At 38.7% G+C, this 19,409-nt stretch overlaps 1 protein-coding gene across 6 annotated transcripts in view; it reads right to left on the bottom strand.

The window, feature by feature from the left end:
• The window catches only part of Mbd5 (methyl-CpG binding domain protein 5), a 367,675-nt gene that overhangs the window by 7,620 nt on the left and 340,646 nt on the right, over positions 1-19,409 (bottom strand). For all 6 annotated transcript variants that reach the window (XM_028879644.2, XM_028879704.2, XM_028879987.2 and 3 more), the window contains one exon: positions 5,918-5,991. In XM_028879644.2, coding sequence (XP_028735477.1) covers positions 5,918-5,991 — 74 coding nt within the window. The remainder of the gene's footprint in view (positions 1-5,917; positions 5,992-19,409) is intronic.

Genomic DNA, 19,409 nt, shown 5'->3' with positions numbered 1-19,409 from the left:
TCTACAACCCGATATTTCTCCTCCCCACTACCACTTCCCCTCCCAACTTCATGTGCTTCTTCTTCTTCCTCCTCCTTCTCCTCCCCCATCCTCCTCTTCTTTTAAACCAACTGAGTCCACTTGGTGCTATCTGTATGTACATGGGTATAAGACCATTGACTAAAGCATGGTAGGCTCTTTGGCCACAGCCCTGAAGAAAACTGACTCTACCTCCTCCACAGCCCTCAGTTGCCAATAGCTCCTCTGTTAAGAGTAGAGTCCCTCCCCTGTCCATGCTGGAATTTTGGCTAGCCTGCTTCTGTACATCAGTCACAGCTGCTGTGTGTCTTGCATGCAGCTGTGTCTGGAAAATACTACTTTACTGCAGATGTTCACTACCTCTGGCTCTTAAAATCTTTCTGTTGCTCCCCATTCCGAGATGAACCCTGAACCTTGGGAGGAAAGGTGTGATGCAACTATCTTATTTAGAACCTAACATTTCACAGTTTCTTATTCTTTACATGCTGACCAGTTGTGGGTCTTTACACTAATCACCATCTACTAAAAAGAAGTTTCTCTGATGAGGGTTGAGAGATATACTACTTTATGGATATAAACATCTTAGGAACAGTTTGATACTATATCCATAATATTATTGGCAGAATAATAGTAGTAGCTTCTCCCCTAGGGCCTGTGACCTAGCCAGCAATGAGTTTTTGACCAGGTTAGTGGTACCGGGCATGCATTCTATCTTGTGGATAAGTTCTTAGATCTAATATTTAAAAAAGTGGTTGGTTGCTCCCTAATACCCATGCCGCTATTGTACTTGTGAGCCAGGATGCTCATTCTTGTAGTTCGCTGGGTTCATAGCTGGATAAGAAAGTGGATTTTTTTTTCCTCCTGGTAGCCTACAAAGCATCTCTATCTAGCACTATGAAAGCTATTCAGTAGGGATGAAACTTGCAAGTTGGTACCAGCTTGATTTCTACATGTTCCATAACTCAGGTATGTGGTGGCATTTCTCAGTTTTAAAGTGAAAATATATTTGGCTTTTTTTTTTTTTTATCATTTACCACTTTCCAGCTTTATGAGATATCAAGTAATTGTAAGAATTTGTACACATAGAAAGCTGGATCACGTTGTAATTGAAAATAATAATGTATCAAAAAGCTTTGGAATTTTTCTTTTGTAGAACCACTTCTTTAAGCAAAAGATTAACCTAAATTATTAAAATGTTACTACTTCTTATGGTTAGAATGTGATTATTATGTCAATTGAAAGATATTCATTTATGACATGGTAGTTTAAGGTATTAACAATTAAAATGACCACATAAATTTCTAAACATTTACTATAACAACATGTTTCAACTGGCAAAAATACTGGATAATTTATTTCTTTTACTTTCAACTATATATGCCAGGTACTATGTGTAAGGCTCTCTATATTATTATCTATGTCATAATAATCCTAAAGTAGGAATTAATATGCACATTTTATATGTTGAATGTAGGCTCAGAGAGATTAAGGAACAGGGATGCAGAGCAGCAAAAAACAGGATATGAATCCAGGTCAAGAATCAACCTTTTAAATCTCTGAACACTTTTGCTTTTCAGACTTTTCCTCTTCTTAGTCTACAACAATACTTAAATCTCTGTCGTCACTGTGGTTTGAACGTAAACTGTTGTACATATGAGAACACTTGGTCCTGTTAACCCTTTAGGAAGTAAGTGGACTCCCGGGACACAGGCCTTGAGGTTTTAAACCTTGCTCCACTCCCTGCTGACTCTCTGCTTCCTGAGTGATGATGCAATGTGACCAGCCAGCTTTTAGTTCTTACCACCAAGCCTTACCAGCCTGCAGTCAAGGGTTCCCTACCAGAATGGGTTGTGTCCTTGTGGAACTGTCAACCAAAACAAACCCTTTCTCCTGTGAATGGCTTTTGTCAGGTATTTTTCTCACAATGAGAAAGTAACTAAAAAAAATCTTCCATTGCAGCTCTGGTGAAAGTACTGCTGCTCTTGCACAGGACCCGTGTTCAGCTTTCTGCTGCTGCGAACCACAGGTAACTCCAGTTCTACAGGGTCTGACTCCTTCTTCTGACCATCACAGGCACCAGGCACGTGCATGGTGTACATACATACAATGCAGGCAACACACACACACACACACACACACACACACACACACACACACACTCACCCCAAACAACAACAAACAAAAACAACAAACAAAAAACCTAAAAATAAAACACCCCACCTTCATTGTAGTTTTCCAGGAAAACTTCACAGGAAGAGTACAGAAGACAGTGAACATCTGTGATCTCCCCTCTCTACTTCCTACTTCTTTATTCTATTCCACAACCCATGAGCACTTTGTGTTGGCATTCTGGCCCACCCCTCGGGGACCCACCCTGTGTCATGTGAAGCATCCTTTAAGGAAAAGCCCCTCCCTTCTTCTTCCCCTTCCTCCCTTTCTTGTCATGAAGTGGGCACACCTCTGCTTTCCCTCCCTCTCTCTCATAATAAACTCTCCATATGAATGCTGTGTTTGCATGGTATGAGTGACTCTCCACCATGCCACACCACTGCCTCCTGAACTGTACCATTACACTTTATATATCACCAAAGGACTGGAAACCAGCCTTGCTGTGGTCACATGGCCTCCAAATTGCCCAATGCAATGGAGAAGTCTCACTTCTTGTCTCACTGGATCTCTGTTGATGGTTTCAATCGTTGTTTTCTTTCTCTTTTTGAGACAGGTTCTCACTGTCTGGTCTGTGCTAGTCTTGAACTCATGGTGATCCTCCTGTTTCAACCACCCAGAGGGCTGTGATTACAGGCGTAAGCCACCATGCCCAGCTTCAGTCTTTGTCTTCTAAGGCCTTCCTCTCTTCCCCTGGTTCTTCTCTTTTTCCCTAGTCATTTGCCCCACCTTCCTTTCTGTTAAATGTCTCATTTTCCAGCATTCAGTCCTTAGTGCACTAATCTCCAAGTTGGCAGAGTACTTCTACATGACAGCAACATTTTTGCACGCCAAATGCCAGTTTCCCAGTCTCAGACTCATCTGTCAGCTCCCTCCACAACAGACCCAAAGTAGAGCCAACAGTTCCCTCCATATTTCTGTTTTAGTTACTGTTTCCAGTCCTTTCCTAATCACGCAAGCCCAAGTCCTTGATTGCTTTCTTTCCTATTTTGATCATCACCACGTTTTGTTAATTTTACCTCCTAAATATTTCCTGAGCATATTTCTTCTCTTCCAGCTTCATTACTGCTTGGGTCCTTCCTTGGCTACTGGCAAGAACTCCTAGATGATCTTCTACCACTAAGACTGTTTTCTTAAGGTTCCTCCTCTTCTACATTCATATCAAAGTGAAAATCCGACCACCTGGCCCACTTTGGGTACTTCAAATAAAGCAAAGAGCCACTATATTGGCTTCTGCTTATACTTCTGGCCATACATTTAAAATGGTCTATGTGATGCTTTCTCCCAATTCAGTACTGACATTATCTAAATACTGTCCTACCTGAGCCCATTTTTGGTAATGAGTAAGCTTTGGCTTAGTTGTCATCTCTAGGAACCATTCTTTTTGTTTTGTTTTCTTTCTTCTTCATCCCTCCCTCCCTCCCTCCCTTTCCTCCTCCTCCTCTTTCCCCCCACCCCTCTCTCTGTCTTTTTGAATCAGGGTTTCTTTACATGGCCTGTCCTGGAACTCACCATGTAGACCAGGCTGGCCTTGAACTCAAGAGATCCATCTGCCTCTGCCTCCTGAGTACTGGGATTAAAGGTGTGCGCCAAGTTGCCCAGCTCTAGGAACCGTTCTTTGTTGAGCTCACTGTTACTTCTCTGTGTTTCTCATATATACTTACATATAATGCTTTCCTTGCTATTTTCACATTTTAATTATGTGTTTCTGAATCTGTCTCTAAGGAATACAGCACTGTGCCTGGCACAGTTTTTTTCCTAAGTTAGGAATAAATAAAATTGGGAATAAATGAATAAATAAGTGATTTGGTTCAATATAATTTATCAGTTATGTAACTTTCAACTAATTATTCAGGATATTTGGGTCTGAATGTCCTCATTTGCAAATGGGCTCAGTAATTGTGGCTTATCTTGTGACTGGGAGAATAACACAAAAGAAAACAATGTTTGTGTGTAATGTAAAACCCTGCACTGTGTACACAAGGCCAGCCAGTGTGGTTAAGAGAACAATATGATAAATATGGCTGCATCTTACTACTTCTGCTTTGTGTTTTCTTCTTTCTTTCTAATCTGTGTGATAAATTGTATGATTACTTATGATAAAGAGCACTGCTTTAGACAGTCCCATATTAATTGACCACAAACAGTAAACTAGTTCTAAAGAAATAATTTTAAAATTGTGTGTTATGCATTACCTTTCAGAAGCAGCCTAAGTGAAATGTAAGGCATGGGGAGAGATCCAGTTCATCTCAAAGCAGCATTTGCAAGCATGTGGAGAAAGTTATTTACTTCTGTGTCACCAATGTATCTTGCAAATAACCCAAGCACATAGTGTGCTTCACAGACAGAAACATTTGGGGTCTTTTAAACAAAAGCATAGGCACCACTGAGCATTTAGTGTGCTTCACAGACAGAAACATTTGGGGTCTTTTAAATAAAAGCATAGGCACCACTGAGCACGACTCACTATAAATGTGTGACGTTGGTATTTCACAATATCCCTACTTTTGCTTGCATTAATTTTACATCCAACCTCTGCAGGAGAAGTGCCACTTGAGAGCAGAGAAACTGGATCTTTTATGGGAGATCTACGACTAACCACATAAGTGAACCTGGTGTTTTTAAAAGGATGGTGAGTGGGGCTAGTAAGGGGTAGAGCACTTGTGTATTTACAATACTCTGAGCTCTACCCCAGCACCACATAAAATAAAGAAAAAACAAAACAAAACAAAACTCTGATAAAATATCAAAACAAACCAGCAAAGACTAAGCCTATGTCTTAAGGGTGTGTGAAAGGATCATTTTACAAATGAATAAAGATTAATGTGCAATTCTTCTTTTAAAAACATTTACTTAGTGTGAATGCGCATGTGTGCAGTGCACCCACTACCATGTGCACATGTGGAGATCAGAGTACAACTCAGAGGAGCTGGTTTTCTTTCTCCACTGTGCCGGTCTAGGGTTCCAGAGACCATCGGGCTCAGGGGCAAGTACCTTTGCTGAGTCAGCGATCTTGCCAGCCCTGGCATATCATATTTGGTTGTTGGAAAATGGGGAACTGAAGAGGTATGTCAATAACATGGTTGAAAATAATCCTCTGTATCCACATACAGAACTACATGTGTTTCTCTACCTTAATGTGAAACAATGATCACAACTCATAAAGTACCTTATAAAAATACTTTGTAATATTACCTGCTTATCTGTATATTTTATTCACCAAAGCAATCCAGGAAAACTTGAATAATAATGGCTCAAAGTTCAACTTTGTGTTAGATTTCTAAGAGAACTTATATTCAAGTCCCTAACTCTGGTGACACAACAGCAAAGTCACTGGCATCACTTGACCAGTGGGGGACCTGCCAACGATTGTCCATGCATATGGCAGGGTGCTCCCCTCTCCAGTACTTGAACTGCAAGCAACAGACTCACTAAAACTGTAGAGCATATTTCATTGCCATTGAAGAAGTATTAATCACACTTTCTTTCCTGTAAGTTAGGAGGTGACGATGGAGGAAGGAAAGAATGGATGAAGAAGCAAATCCCACATGCCACACACACACACACACAAATTACATAGAAAATGTCTTTGTGCCATAGATCATTTGAGGTGTTCATTACGGTCCTCTGATGAGAAATATCAAAGAATAGTACCTGGGTCACAACATGAAACCAATCAGTGAGATGTCACAGTCCCTGAAGGAAAGACAAAGTGGAAAACCAAAATGCTTACTTTCTGTTCCTTCTCCGGACTCGGCTGTAGGCTTCTAAACCTTCTGTTAGGGTCTTCAACTTCTCGGGCTCCACCTAAGTGAAGGTATGAAGACCAAACCACATTACCCAGACCTGTAATTGTTGAACATGCTTTCTATTCTACTCTCTTGCTGGAGGGCGAGTGTGGCACTGGGAAGGAGCTCCCCTCCCCCCAGCCATCATATGTTCTGTCCTTGCTTGATTCCGGGCGGATTCTGGGACTTTTAAGTTGAAGCATCAGTGGAATGAAAGGCAGTTTGGCTTTGACATTGCCAGTGTTTCGAAAATAAAAAGCCTGGAATTTAAATAACTTTCCGCACACACAACCACATAGCTCACAAGCCCTGACCCACTTTCTCCACTGCCTTAGGCTCTCAAAGGTAAGAGTGGTGCTCAGGGAAGAGGGGGAGCTGTAGAGTCAACAGGTTGGAATCTTATCTCTTTTAAAAAAAACAAAACAGGAACTGAACATTTACATATTCTTTCTTTAAAAGGTTTTAGATATTTTTTTTTCTTATTTCATTTGTATGAATGTTCTGCCTGAATGTATATATGTGCACCTTGTGCATGCGTGGTGTTTGTGGATATCAGAAGTGGGCATCAGATCTTCTGGAACTGGAGTTACAGATGGTTATGAGCCACCATGAGGGTGCTGGGAAGTGAACTTGGGTCCTCTGCAAGGACAAATGCTCTTAACTGCTGGGTTAACTCTCCAGTCCCAGACATTTACATTTTCTAGGCCTCATTTTCCCTGTTGATAAAAGGCCAGTAATACATATCTTGCAGCTCTGTTTTCTGTGATCAGTAGGATGGAAGGCCACATTGTACACAGCCTAGTGAAAAGCAATTATTATGTAGAGTGCATTAGGCACCCCAGAGGTCAGAGAATGAGAAGGGTAGAAGCCATGCCTAGGCCTTGCTGCTGGAGGAAGGAGGGGCCCATACTCTGCAGGCTTCTCTCTCCTGCCCTGCCATCACTGCAAATCTGTGAAGTCCTCTTGCTCCACAGAACTTGGCCACCCACTGGGACTGGGTATTTGCATGCATGGGGTGTGTGCATACCTTCTGCCCCTCCCTCAAGAAAAGCAGAAAAAAAAAATGAGGGAAATGTGTATATATCAAAATGCCTTTGGAAATATTTTGCTATTTTTGATGATCTTAAAAAAAAGCTATCCCTTATCTGTATGCTCCTCACTACTAAAGCCACTTTTATATAAAAATTCAGAGTTCAGGAAAAGCTTCATGGATAGTAAGTACTTATCAGCAAAGAAATTAGCTTTTGTCTTTAAATTTTAATGATAGACATGAATGTCATTTATAAATAATTTCTCTGTGACCTCCTCATCAGACTAGCACACACTAAGAATAACAAAAGTGTTTCCACTTTCATTTCTGAGAACAGGAATTTCTATCTGTGCAGTCAAGTAACACAAAGGTATTCATTTGTGTAGTTTCCTATTTTGTCTCAAAGAAACCAAGTTTTCTAGGAATATCTGATAGAATATGTGCCAGAACAAACAACATCTTTGTGCCTGCCACACTTCATACAGAGATGTGTCATTCTGTCCAAAAAAAGCCCACGTGAGCTGAATGTATCCACATCTCTAGAATACAGAAGGCTTCTATGTACAGTATCACATTCCATGGTATAGTTCTATTTTGTGTGCACATTCATGAAAGGGACACACAAGATATTATACGTATTACATGTATTACATTTAGGGAACTATAATACATAGTTACACCTTTCTTGTTTTTTGAGATCATGTTTTACTCTACAGTTGTCTCACTGTATAACTCATGCTTAACTTCACTTATTTTTAAATGAACTTCCTGCCAGTAGGAGGGAAGTGTGTCCCCCCACCCCCACCCCCGTACAGAAAGCTCCGTCTAACCCAGGTCTCCCTTGGCAATGAGAGACCTCAGAATTGTGATGAAGTACAGAATTCAGGTTCACACTGAAACAAAAGATGCAACAATTAGCCTGTTGACCTTAATTTGAAAAACTTGTTAGGATACCTTTAATCCTACCACCTGGGAGGCAGAGGCAGGCAGATCTCTGAGTTCAAGGCCAGCCTGGTCTACATAGGGAGTTCCAGGACAGTCAGGGCTACACAGAGAACACCCTGTCTACAAACACAACCCCACAAACAAAACAAAACAAATGAACAAAAATTTGATAGGTCAGAATATTTTTAAGTTCTCAATTTATAATTTCAATTAAGTGAAGAATAGGGGCAGTAAAAAAATTTGGGCTGTTTTGTGTAAAAAGAACTACTTTATCATTTAATATGATAATCTTACAAACTAATTTTATTTTACATATGAGAGTAATGAGTGTAAATAATGTGGCCAGAATTGAACAGTACTGATTCCAGAATATTCAACCTCTTTCCACCATATTAAGTCCAGCATGAATAAAATCATTTTACAGCTAAGAAAGCCACATCAAAAATACACATACACATATATGAATATATACACACATGTAAATATAATAGACATCATAAAAAGATAGGCTACTAGGCTATTTAAAATAAAAATATTGTTTACTGACATTTAGTAACATGTCCAAATTTATCTTCGATTAAATATTTTTATTTATTTGTTCATGTGTGTGCATGCATGTGTTGGTGATATGGCTCATGCGTGCAGGTCAGAGGACAACTTGCAGAAGTCAATCCTCTTCTTTCACCATGTGGATCCCAGGGATTGAACTCAGGTCCTTGGGCTTGGAAGCAAGCATCTTTATCTGTTGTGCTAGGATCAATTTTTAAATCCATGCCTGGATGATTTTCCAGTGGTCTTTAATTTTCTGAGTTTATTACCGACCATAGTCTCTTCATTTAAATCTGCTTCTGAAGCTCTAAGATACAGTCATACTGAGCTACATTATTCATAGATGGTTCAGTGGCCTGGAGTAATGAGAGTAGTTTCTGAAACTACACAAAAGGAAGGTGCACAGCATTGCATTTCTGTGATAAAACCATATGTGTATATATATATATATATGTGTGTGTGTGTATGTATGTATATGTATATATATGTATATATCTCCAGGAAAATGTTTATTTAATATGTGTATGATATATATCATATATATGATCATGTATCATTGTTTCTGAGGGACAATATTGGTATATTTACAAAATATTAAAAAACTCTTTAAAAGTACTCTTACAGATGGTATCAGAGAGGAACAAAATATATTCAAATTGTCATCAAATGAAAATTATGCTTAATGATTTAATTAAGACTTCCTTATAAATTAGTTAACATATAAATAAAAAACAGGGAAATTAAGCATATAAATGTAACATTAAAAATATTAAACACACACAAATATTTTTATAAAACTTATACTGGAGAAGCATATTATTTAAAGATACTTAATACTTTATCTATAATAGATTCTTATATACTTACAAGTCAGGTTATTCCTAGCTTGGTGAGAAACTGGTAGAAGACTTTATCATTTTATCTTTGGTCATAATCTCATAGTCTCATTCTAGTAATAATGCTGCCACTAGTCAGGGCCATCATTACATAACCCTTCATACATGTTTAATAATGATAAAAAGCAATTCTCATCAAATTTCCAATGCAATTCTTTACAGAAATTGAAAAATAATCTTAACATTCGCATGGAAGAACAAAGGATCCTGGATAGCTAAATATACACCTGAACTAAAACACAAACCAAAAAAATCTCTGCTGAAGATATTCTCATTGCTGAAAGCCACACTAACCAAAACATATTGACACTGGTGCGAAACCTGACACACTATGAAGGGACTCAATTAGAGGATAAAAAGATGTAAGTCCAAGCCACCTGAATTTTGTCAAAGGTGACAAAAACACACACTGGGGGAAAGACAGCATCTTCAACAAATGGTGTTGGGGAAACTGGATACCTACATGTACAAAAATGAAACTTTATCCTTCTCTCTCAACCTGCATACAAATCAACTACAAATGAACCAACATTTCAATGTTAGAACTGAAACTCTAGAAATTCTGGAAGCAAGAGTAGAGAGTACAGGCTCAGGTAAGGACTTTCTGAATAGGACTCTGGCCACCCAGGAAATAGGACTGCAGTGGTTTGAATGAGTATGGCTCCCATAGGCTAATGTATTTGAAAGCTTGCTCCCTAGTTGGTGGAACTGATTGGGAGGGATTAGGAGGCATGCCCTTGTTGGAGGAGTTGTGTCACTGTAGGCTTCAAAAGACTCTTTCGCCTTGTGGATATGGATCGAGATGTGAGCTCTAAGCTGTTCTTTTGCTCTGCCATCATGGACTCTAACCCCCTGAAACCATAAGCCGAATCAAATGCTTTCTGTTATAAGTTGCCTTGGTCACGGTGCTTTATCACAGTAATAGTAATTAATAGTGACAGTAATAGTAGCTAAGACAAGGAAGGACCAGCAAGTGGCATTGCATGAATTCTTCTGTCCTATAAAGGAAAATAATAGACTGAAGAGGCATTCCACAGAATGGGAAAAATTGTTTACTAGCTATGTATCTGACAGAGGATTAGTGTCTAGAATGTGCAAAGAACTAAAAAAACAAAATACCAGAAAAACAAACAACTCCTTTAAAAATTGGGCTATGGAACTGAACAGAGTTCTTAGAAGATGAAATAAAAATGATCAGAGAATTTTTTTTTTTTTTTTTGGTTTTTCGAGACAGGGTTTCTCTGTGTAGTTTTGCGCCTTTCCTGGAGCTCACTTGGTAGCCCAGGCTGGCCTCGAACTCACAGAGATCCGCCTGCCTCTGCCTCCCGAGTGCTGGGATTAAAGGCGTGCGCCACCACCGCCCGGCCAATCAGAGAATTTTTTAATTGTTCATGATCCTTAACTACCATGGAAAGGTGAATTAAAACTACTTTGAGATTTTATCTTACACTAGTCAGAATGGCTAAGTTTAAGAAAATAAAGCCAACAAATGTTGGCAAGGATGTGGGAATGGGAACCTTCATTCATTTTTTGTTGGGAGTACAAGCTGGTACAGCCACTATGGAAATCTGTGTGGTAGTTCTTCAAAACAAACTAGAAATAGATCTCCTCTATGTCTCAACTATATCACTTCAACACAGTCCAAGAGAAGAATTCTAAGTGCTTATGAGAAAACTTCAAGAAACCCAGACAAGAGTCTCATGACCTCGGCTTCTTCAAAAACATGGAATTGTTCTTGGAATGTTTTCATGCCCCTCCCAGTGTAGCAGATAGGACCGAGTTGACTTCAGCTGTTGTTATTCATATTCCCCTATCAAAAAAACATATTTTCATCACGTGCGGCTTGCCTTTGTGATTGTACAATTTCTCAAGTGACTCCTTTTACCCCTCAGAGTATAAATTGTCCAGTGCTCTGAATAAAATTGGCTAGTGCATGAGACTTTAGTCCCTCTCATTTATCAGCTCCATTCTCACATGTCCCACCACCTTTAGAGTGATAAACATACCATGACTGGGCATGCAGATTCAAAAGAATCTACAACTACAGAGACTCATGTTCCTCCACTTTTATAGCTTCTCTCCTCACAATAGTTAGGACATGGAAGCAGTGTAGATGTCCATCATCTGATGAATGGATAATAAAAGTATGGTACTTGTATGCAACAAAATTTTATTCAGTTGTAAAGAAAAAGAAATCATGAGATTTGCAGGTTAATGTAGGGAACTGGAAAGTATTATACCGAGGAAGCTCAGACTCAGGAAGACAAATCTTGTATGTTTTCATTCATATGTGGATCTTAGCATTGAATCTTTAGATTTGTGTGTTTAAACTGGAATATAATCTAGGGAACTGGAAAATCTAAGATGATTAGTGGAAGGGAAAAGAAAGATTTTAAGGATGAGGGGTAGTGGAACACAGGTGACATGAGGAATCAAAGGGAAAATAGGGATGGAGGTTTAAATAGAGGAATGGGAAAGTAAAACAAAGTGTGTGTGTGTGGGGAGGGTAGAAGATAGATAACCAACACTGAAGTTGTTTGAAAAAAACATGAAAACCTACTATTAAATTAAGCTTCATATATACATATATTCATAGAAAGACATTTAATTGGGATTGCTCTGCAAGCAGGATAATGCTCCTCCCAGAAGCCATAGACGGTCAAACAAAAAGCCCTTTGCCAGGTGTTGCATACTTCCTTTCCAGTTATTGGTCAGCGGTATCCTGGAGATTCCAAGAACAATATAGGATATTGCATGGTTCATGGGTGCCCACCAAGAACTTGATGGCAAAAATCTATTGCTGAAGATAAAGCACGGTATGGTCACAGGATATGGAGAAATCAGGTTAGTATTAAATAGGAAGCTTCCTTTCTTGACTAGTTTATGTAGTACCAGAGAATGCTGTGTAGGCTTTGGTGGGGGTGAGGTGGGGGGTTATCAACAGTCAATAGTCTTACCTAGCTATGAATCCTGTGAGATACAATGATCAGTGAGACAAGACTATCCACTACAATAGTGGCATGAATGTTACTGGGGCAACCACACACTTTCTGATAGGATTTAAGAACTGTTCCACAGAAGGAAACACATGCCTAGTACTGTACATCTATCTGTTCAAGAATCCTGGCCCAAGGGTGAATTTACTATTACTTTATTAAATGGACATGGTATCAAGCTACCCTCTAAATTTGTATGTCTCTCTCCATAGATCAGTCTAACGACAAAGGATGGAGTACCAGTCATATCACAGATTTCATAACAGAAACAAGGCATCTGTCTTCAAGACTCCCATTCTATTGTTAGCATGTCTTGGGGTTCTGGGTGATGAAGAATCCTATGTATAAAGTTAGAAGACCAAGGTTGGGATCTGCCTGAACAGCCTGTGACTCATGTTCTTAACAATGCCTCTTCTCTGAGCTTCAGTTCTCTCCTCCATAAAGTGGAGCTAAAGATTACATCTTAATTAGTCAGAGATCTTAATGAACATGAACACAAATCTGCTTTACAAACACCAAAGTAGCCTTTCCCAAAATGCTACTGATATATGTGATAATGTTTTAAGTAGAACATTATAAAATCTTTCAATATTTTAACCATTACATATTTGTATAAATTCATATTTAAAAATAACTCACATAGGATATTAGAAGAATGAAGTTATTTAAATTGTGAAGGTGGCATAAAGCTTAGTATATGAATGCACAACTAATATTTGTTGATGGAATAAATCAATCAATACATAAAAGAAAGAAAAATAGTAAATGACCAATAGTACAAGTGCTAAGCAGTGCTAGTTAAACTCTGGCAAACTCAGATTTGAAGTAATACATAAATATGAAGCATTTATTAGCTGTTATAAAATTATTAAATAGAAACATTGAAGATAACAGTAAATACTTAAAAAGAACATCTTTAAAGTGAAAAATCCTACTAACTTTAGAGTAATATTATTTCAGTACTTTTGAGATGACAGAAATTAGTGATAAATAATAACTTTGGTATAAAAGTTGATTTATTTGTGATAAGAAGGATGAAGATAATTTCCCAGCTGAAGAACTGATAAGAAAGCTCTTAATAAAGCCTGGCATTTTCAGTGTGCCAACCAAGGCCCCCTTCCCCCAATCATCATCTTATCCATGTTACTCTCATCAGCACTTTGGCAGCCACTTCTGGTCTACTGGGATTGAAGTATTTTTTTTTTTTTTTGTTTTTTTTTTGTTTTTCGAGACAGGGTTTCTCTGTGTAGCTTTGTGCCTTTCCTGGAGCTCACTTGGTAGCCCAGGCTGGCCTCGAACTCACACAGAGATCCACCTGGCTCTGCCTCCCGAGTGCTGGGATTAAAGGCGTGCGCCACCACCGCCCGGCCAAGGATTGAAGTATTTTTAAGTGTTACAGAATTACTAAGAAGCAAATCTATTCCAATGTAATATTATCTTATCAAGTCATGATACATCAATAGAATAAAAGTTTGGGGCAATCTTGAATTTCTAGCAAAATGTGTCACAGAAGCATGGATTTGATTCACCTTAGATTTTAGATTCCATCTGCTGCCGTCTAGATGAATGTTGCATTAAATCTTGGGAACTGGCATCTACATTGATCTTAGTTATCAGACTGAGGAGGGATAAACTTCTGAGTCTGGTTCAATCTTGCTTATGGGGAACAAAAGGTCACTACAGTGAAGTTTATAGTCTTACCTACCTTTTCACTCAGTCTAGTATTTTTCTTGATATTTATATCTTTGGGCTGATCTAGTTTTTCATTCTTACTATCTTTCAAATTTGGATTAGGGACTGACTTTGTTGGCCTGGATTTATCTTTCTTATTACCTCCAAACATGACTCTGCTTCATTTCTAAGAAGATTCTTATGCCAACAGAGCATTGGTTGCCTTTGTCATAATGCTAGCCAAAATGTAGCTCCACAACTGTGGCTATCTATGAAAAGATTCATTTTCAACAGTGGTTAGGAAGACAGAGTAGGAAGTGTGAACATATATGGAACATTTGGGATACAGAATCACAGTACTAAGACTACAACTTAGCTATCACCTGTCATCAAGTACACAAACACCATTCTTTAAAATAAATTAAGGAAGGCATGCCTCCCAAAGAGGGTTCCCAGGTGCAATCTTTTAAGTTCACAACCCTGGAGCATACATACAGCCAATTTTTGGTTCTGTAACCACATTCTCAAAAGCCTGTGCATGTGACAATGGTGAACCGAAAAACAGAAACCATGCTGCCTCCAAATGAGTAAGTTTTAATAAGGCTGATGTTGACAGCTTTAGTCAACCAACCAGAGAGCCATCTTTACACTATCCCTGCAAAGACAACCATGTAGACCAAGTCACAGTGTCAGTCTAGGAAGGGAGCTCCTGTGCACTGATACTCTCTGTACACGTTTTCCTGTTCATTTAACAAGGGCCTCTCTACTTGTCCTACCATGAATGTTTCCTGGAAAGGAAACATTTTTGTGTCACTCTGGTGACGTCTTTAAAGTTCAGAATACACATAGAAGTGCAATGAAATATGAAGAACGAAGGGATAGCATCAAAAACAGTGAAAAGATTTATTCATAATAAATAAGAATTTTAGGTTTTGATTATTATTGAGTAGCAACCCTTTAAGGCTAGTTCATACATGATCAAAAGAGGCAGGTGGCACCTATTTATCTAAAAGAGTATTAACACACAGGCCATACAAAGAACAAAAACAAAACCATACAGAAAACAAATGACCCAATCCAAAAAATAAACTAATACATCTGAACAGAGACTTTTCAAAAGAAATATAGATGGCTAATATATAAATTAACAAGTGCTTGACATCATTAGACAAAGGAAATGCAAATTAAATCCACTTGGGGTTTCTGTCTCACTCAAGAGAGAATGGCTATCATCAAGAAGTGACAACAAATATTCTCAAGGTTGTAGAGAAAGAGGAACCCTTATGAGGTGAAAGTGCAAACTGGTGCACCCACTATAGAAAACAGTATAGTGGTTCTTCAAACAGCTGGAAATAGAGCTATCATCTGACCCAGCCATTCTACTCCTGGATGTATATTCAAGGGAATCTATATTCTATTAAAGAGATACTTTCTCATCCATGTTCATTGTTGCTCCATTCACAAAATAACCTGGAAGCCAGATTAGCCTAGATGTTTATCAACTGATAAATGGATATTGAAAACATGGTACATATGCACAATGGAATTTTATTTAGCTGGAAATAAAAATACAATTAAGAAATCTGCATGTAAATGGATGGAACTTGAAAAAATTATGCTGAGTAAGGCCCAGAAAAACAAATGTCATATGTTCTTCGTTTTTGGATCCTAGTTTTCCAATCTCCAAATATGCATGTTCAACTTGGAGTTACTGTAGAAGCCAAGCTATTGGGATGGGCTTGTATCAGGGAGGGGAATGGTAGAACATACGAAATATAGAAATAGAAGGGGAATGCTGAGAATGGAAAAGTTTAAGCAGGGAGGTGACAGGGAGTGGATAGAGGAGATGATGGGACAGAGGGAAAGGTCAATTAAAATGAAAGATGTTTAAAAAAATCATATTCAAACGAACTGGTAACCAAACTAAAGCAAATAGACTTTATACGGTAGATGTTGGGGCTGAGATGGCTCAGTGGTCAAGGGCATTTGCTGCACTTGCAGATAACCTGTGTTCAATCTCCAACACCCACATGGTGGCTCAAAACCATCTATAACTCTATTTCCAGGGAATACAATGTCTTCTTTTGACCTCCATGCACACCATGTATTCGTGTGGTGCAGATACATGCATACGGGCAAAAAACATCGATAAACATAAAAATAAAAATCTTAAAAAAAATTGAGCCTTTTGCTCCTCCAGATCCAATGTTCCAAGACTCATCCCCAGCTCTGCAGCAGAAAACTTGATGTAGTCTCCTTTTCCTCTCTGATTCCATCCCCAGTACATCACAAATATCCTCTCCTTAAACCTTCCTTCCTATACTTATCCCATGATCCAAGCCTCCACAACACCAGCAGGCATTTCCTGGGAACACAGCTGTCTAGCAGGCCATGGAAACAGGTAAGCCACCCGAAGACCTTCACCACTCCCTCTTCCCTTCCAAATCTAATCCCCTAGTCTCATCCCTAGCTCTGCAACAGAACACCTGCTGCAGACTTCCTTCATCCCCTTTCTACATTGCTATGGATTCCACAGTCACTCCTCTCCTCTCCATAGCTCTGCAGCAGAACACCCATGGCAGCCTTTCCTACCCACCCTGTTTCCATCTCCTGTGCATCCCATAGATCTTCTGCTTCTAAGGGCAACAAGTAGGAGGCAAGCAGATACACACTTCTACTTCTGCTCCCCCAGATTCAATGAATCCAGTCTCATCCTCAGCTCTGAAGCTGGAAATCTGCTGTGATCTCCCTTTCCTCTGTGACCCTATCCCCAATGTATCACAAAGATCTTCTCCTCCAACCTTCCATCCCCCCACTCATCCTAGTATCCCAGTCTCCAACACCATCAGACATACACTGGGAACACACCAGCTGAGCATACCAGGGAAACAGGTCCACCGAAATTCTCCTACCAGGCAACACACAGCCAGAACAATCTCCCAAAGTCCAGTGAGGAAGCAGAAACTAAGGAACAAAACACTCACCTAACAGAGACAAAACCAGGCCTATAATCATCCCACTCCCAGAAAGCCTAGATTAAAGCTGCCTATTAACAATAGGAAGTTTACAAACTCATGGAAACTGAACAACTCTCTACTAAATAAAAATGGGTCAAGAGAGAAATAAAGAAATTAAAGACTTTCTAGAATTGAATGAAAATGAATGCACCACACACCCAAACTTAGGATTAAGTGCCTAAAAAAACCCCAAAACCAAAAAAAACATAAAAAAACTGGAGAGATCTCATACTAGCAACTTCAATAGCACACACACCTGAAAGCTCTACAACAAAAGAAGAAATCACACCCAAAAGGATTAGGAATAATCAGCAAGAAATAATCAAACTCAGGGCTGAAATCAATAAGATAGAAACAAAGAGAACAATACCAAGAATCAATGAAACAAAGAGTTGGTTCTTTGGGAAAATCAGTAAGAGCAACAGATTCTTATCCAAATTAACTAAAAGGAGAGAGAATATCCAAATTAACATAATCAGAAATGAAAAGGGGAACAAAACAACAGACACTGAGGAAACCCAAAGAATCATAAGGACATACTTTAAAAACATGTACCCCACCTCCAATTGGGAAGTCTAAATGAAATGGATAATTTTCTCAGTAGGTACCACTTACTAAAGTTAAACCAAGATTAGATAAACAATTTAAATAGACCTATAACCCCTAAGGAAAGAGAAGCAGTCATTAAAAGTCTCCCAAACAAGAAAAACCCAGGCCCAGATGGTTTTAGTACAGAATTCTACCAGACTTTTAAATAAGATACTTTTTTATACTCCTAAAATTATTTCACAAAATAGAAACATAAGGAACATTACCCAATTTATTTTATGAGGCCACAGTTACCCTGATATCCAAACAAAGATATAACAAAGAAAGATAATTACAGACCAATTTTCCTTAGGAACATAGATATATCCGGGCGGTGGTGGCTCATGCCTTTAATCCCAGCACTCAGGAGGTAGAGGCAGGCGGATCTCTATGAGTTCGAGGCCAGCCTGGACTACCAAGTGAGTCCCAGGAAAGGCGCAAAGCTACACAGAGAAACCCTGTCTCGAAACCCCCCCCCCCCCCCCCAAAAAAAAAGAACATAGATATAAAAATATTGAGTAAAATACATGCAAACTGAATCCAAGGACACATCAAAAAGATCATTCACCATGATCAAGTAGGCTTCATCCCAGAGATGCAGGGATGATTTAATATATGAAAACCAACAAATGTAATCCACTATATAAGCAAACTAAAAGAAAAAAAAGATCATCTTATTATATGCAGAAAAGGCCTTTGACAAAATCCAACACACCTTCATGATAAAAGTCTAAAAGGGATATACCTAAACATAATAAGTGCAGTTTACAGGAAGCCCATAGCTAACATCAGCTTAAATCTATAGAAACTCAAAGCAATTCCACTAAATTTAGGAACAATACAAGGTTGTTCACTCTCTCCATACCCACTCAATATAGTACATGAAGTCTTAGCTAGAGAGAAAGACAACTAAAGGAGATCAAGGGGATACAAATTGGAAAGAAAGAAGTCAAAGCATCATTATTTGCAGATGATATGAGAGAATATATGAGTGGACCTAAAAATTCCATCAGGTAAACTCCTACAGCTGATAAAGACTTTCAGCAAAGTAGCTGGATACAAAATTAATTCACAAAAATCAGTAGCCTTTCTATGCACAAATGACAAATGGTCTGAGAAAGAAATCAGGAAGACAACATCCTTCACAATAGCCACAAATAATATATAATATCTTGGGGTAACTCTAACCAAGCAAGTGAAAGACATATATCATAAAACTTTAAGGATTTGAAGAAAGAAATTGAAGATATCAGAAGATGGAAAGATCTCCCATGCTCAAGGATTATTAGGACTAATATAGTAAAAATGACCATCCTACCAAAGCAACCTACAGATTCAAGGCAATCCCCATCAAATCTCTAACATAATTCTTCTTATGTCTTGAAAGGAGAACTCTCAGCTTTATATGTAAACAACAACAACAACCAACTCAGGATAGCTAAAACAATCTTGAACAATAAAAGAACTATGGGAGATCTCACCATTCCTGATCTGAATTATACTACAAAACTATAATAATATAAACAGCCAGTATTAAAAATACTTTTCATGTATCTTGATAACAAAAGTTTTGTTTGTTTTGTTTTGTTCTTTTTTTAGAGGGGAATTTTTTTGAGACAGCGTTTCACTGCTTTGTGTAGCCCTAGCTGTCCTGGATCTCTGCAGACCAGGCTGACCTCGAACTCACACTGCCTCCCTCTGCCTCCTGAGTGCTGGGATTAAGGGTGTGCACCACCACTACCCAA

This window comes from Peromyscus leucopus, chromosome 4 (assembly GCF_004664715.2).
Source record: "Peromyscus leucopus breed LL Stock chromosome 4, UCI_PerLeu_2.1, whole genome shotgun sequence".
In the NCBI taxonomy this organism is placed as follows: Eukaryota; Metazoa; Chordata; class Mammalia; order Rodentia; family Cricetidae; genus Peromyscus; species Peromyscus leucopus.
This window is presented reverse-complemented; position numbering and strand designations above follow the sequence as displayed.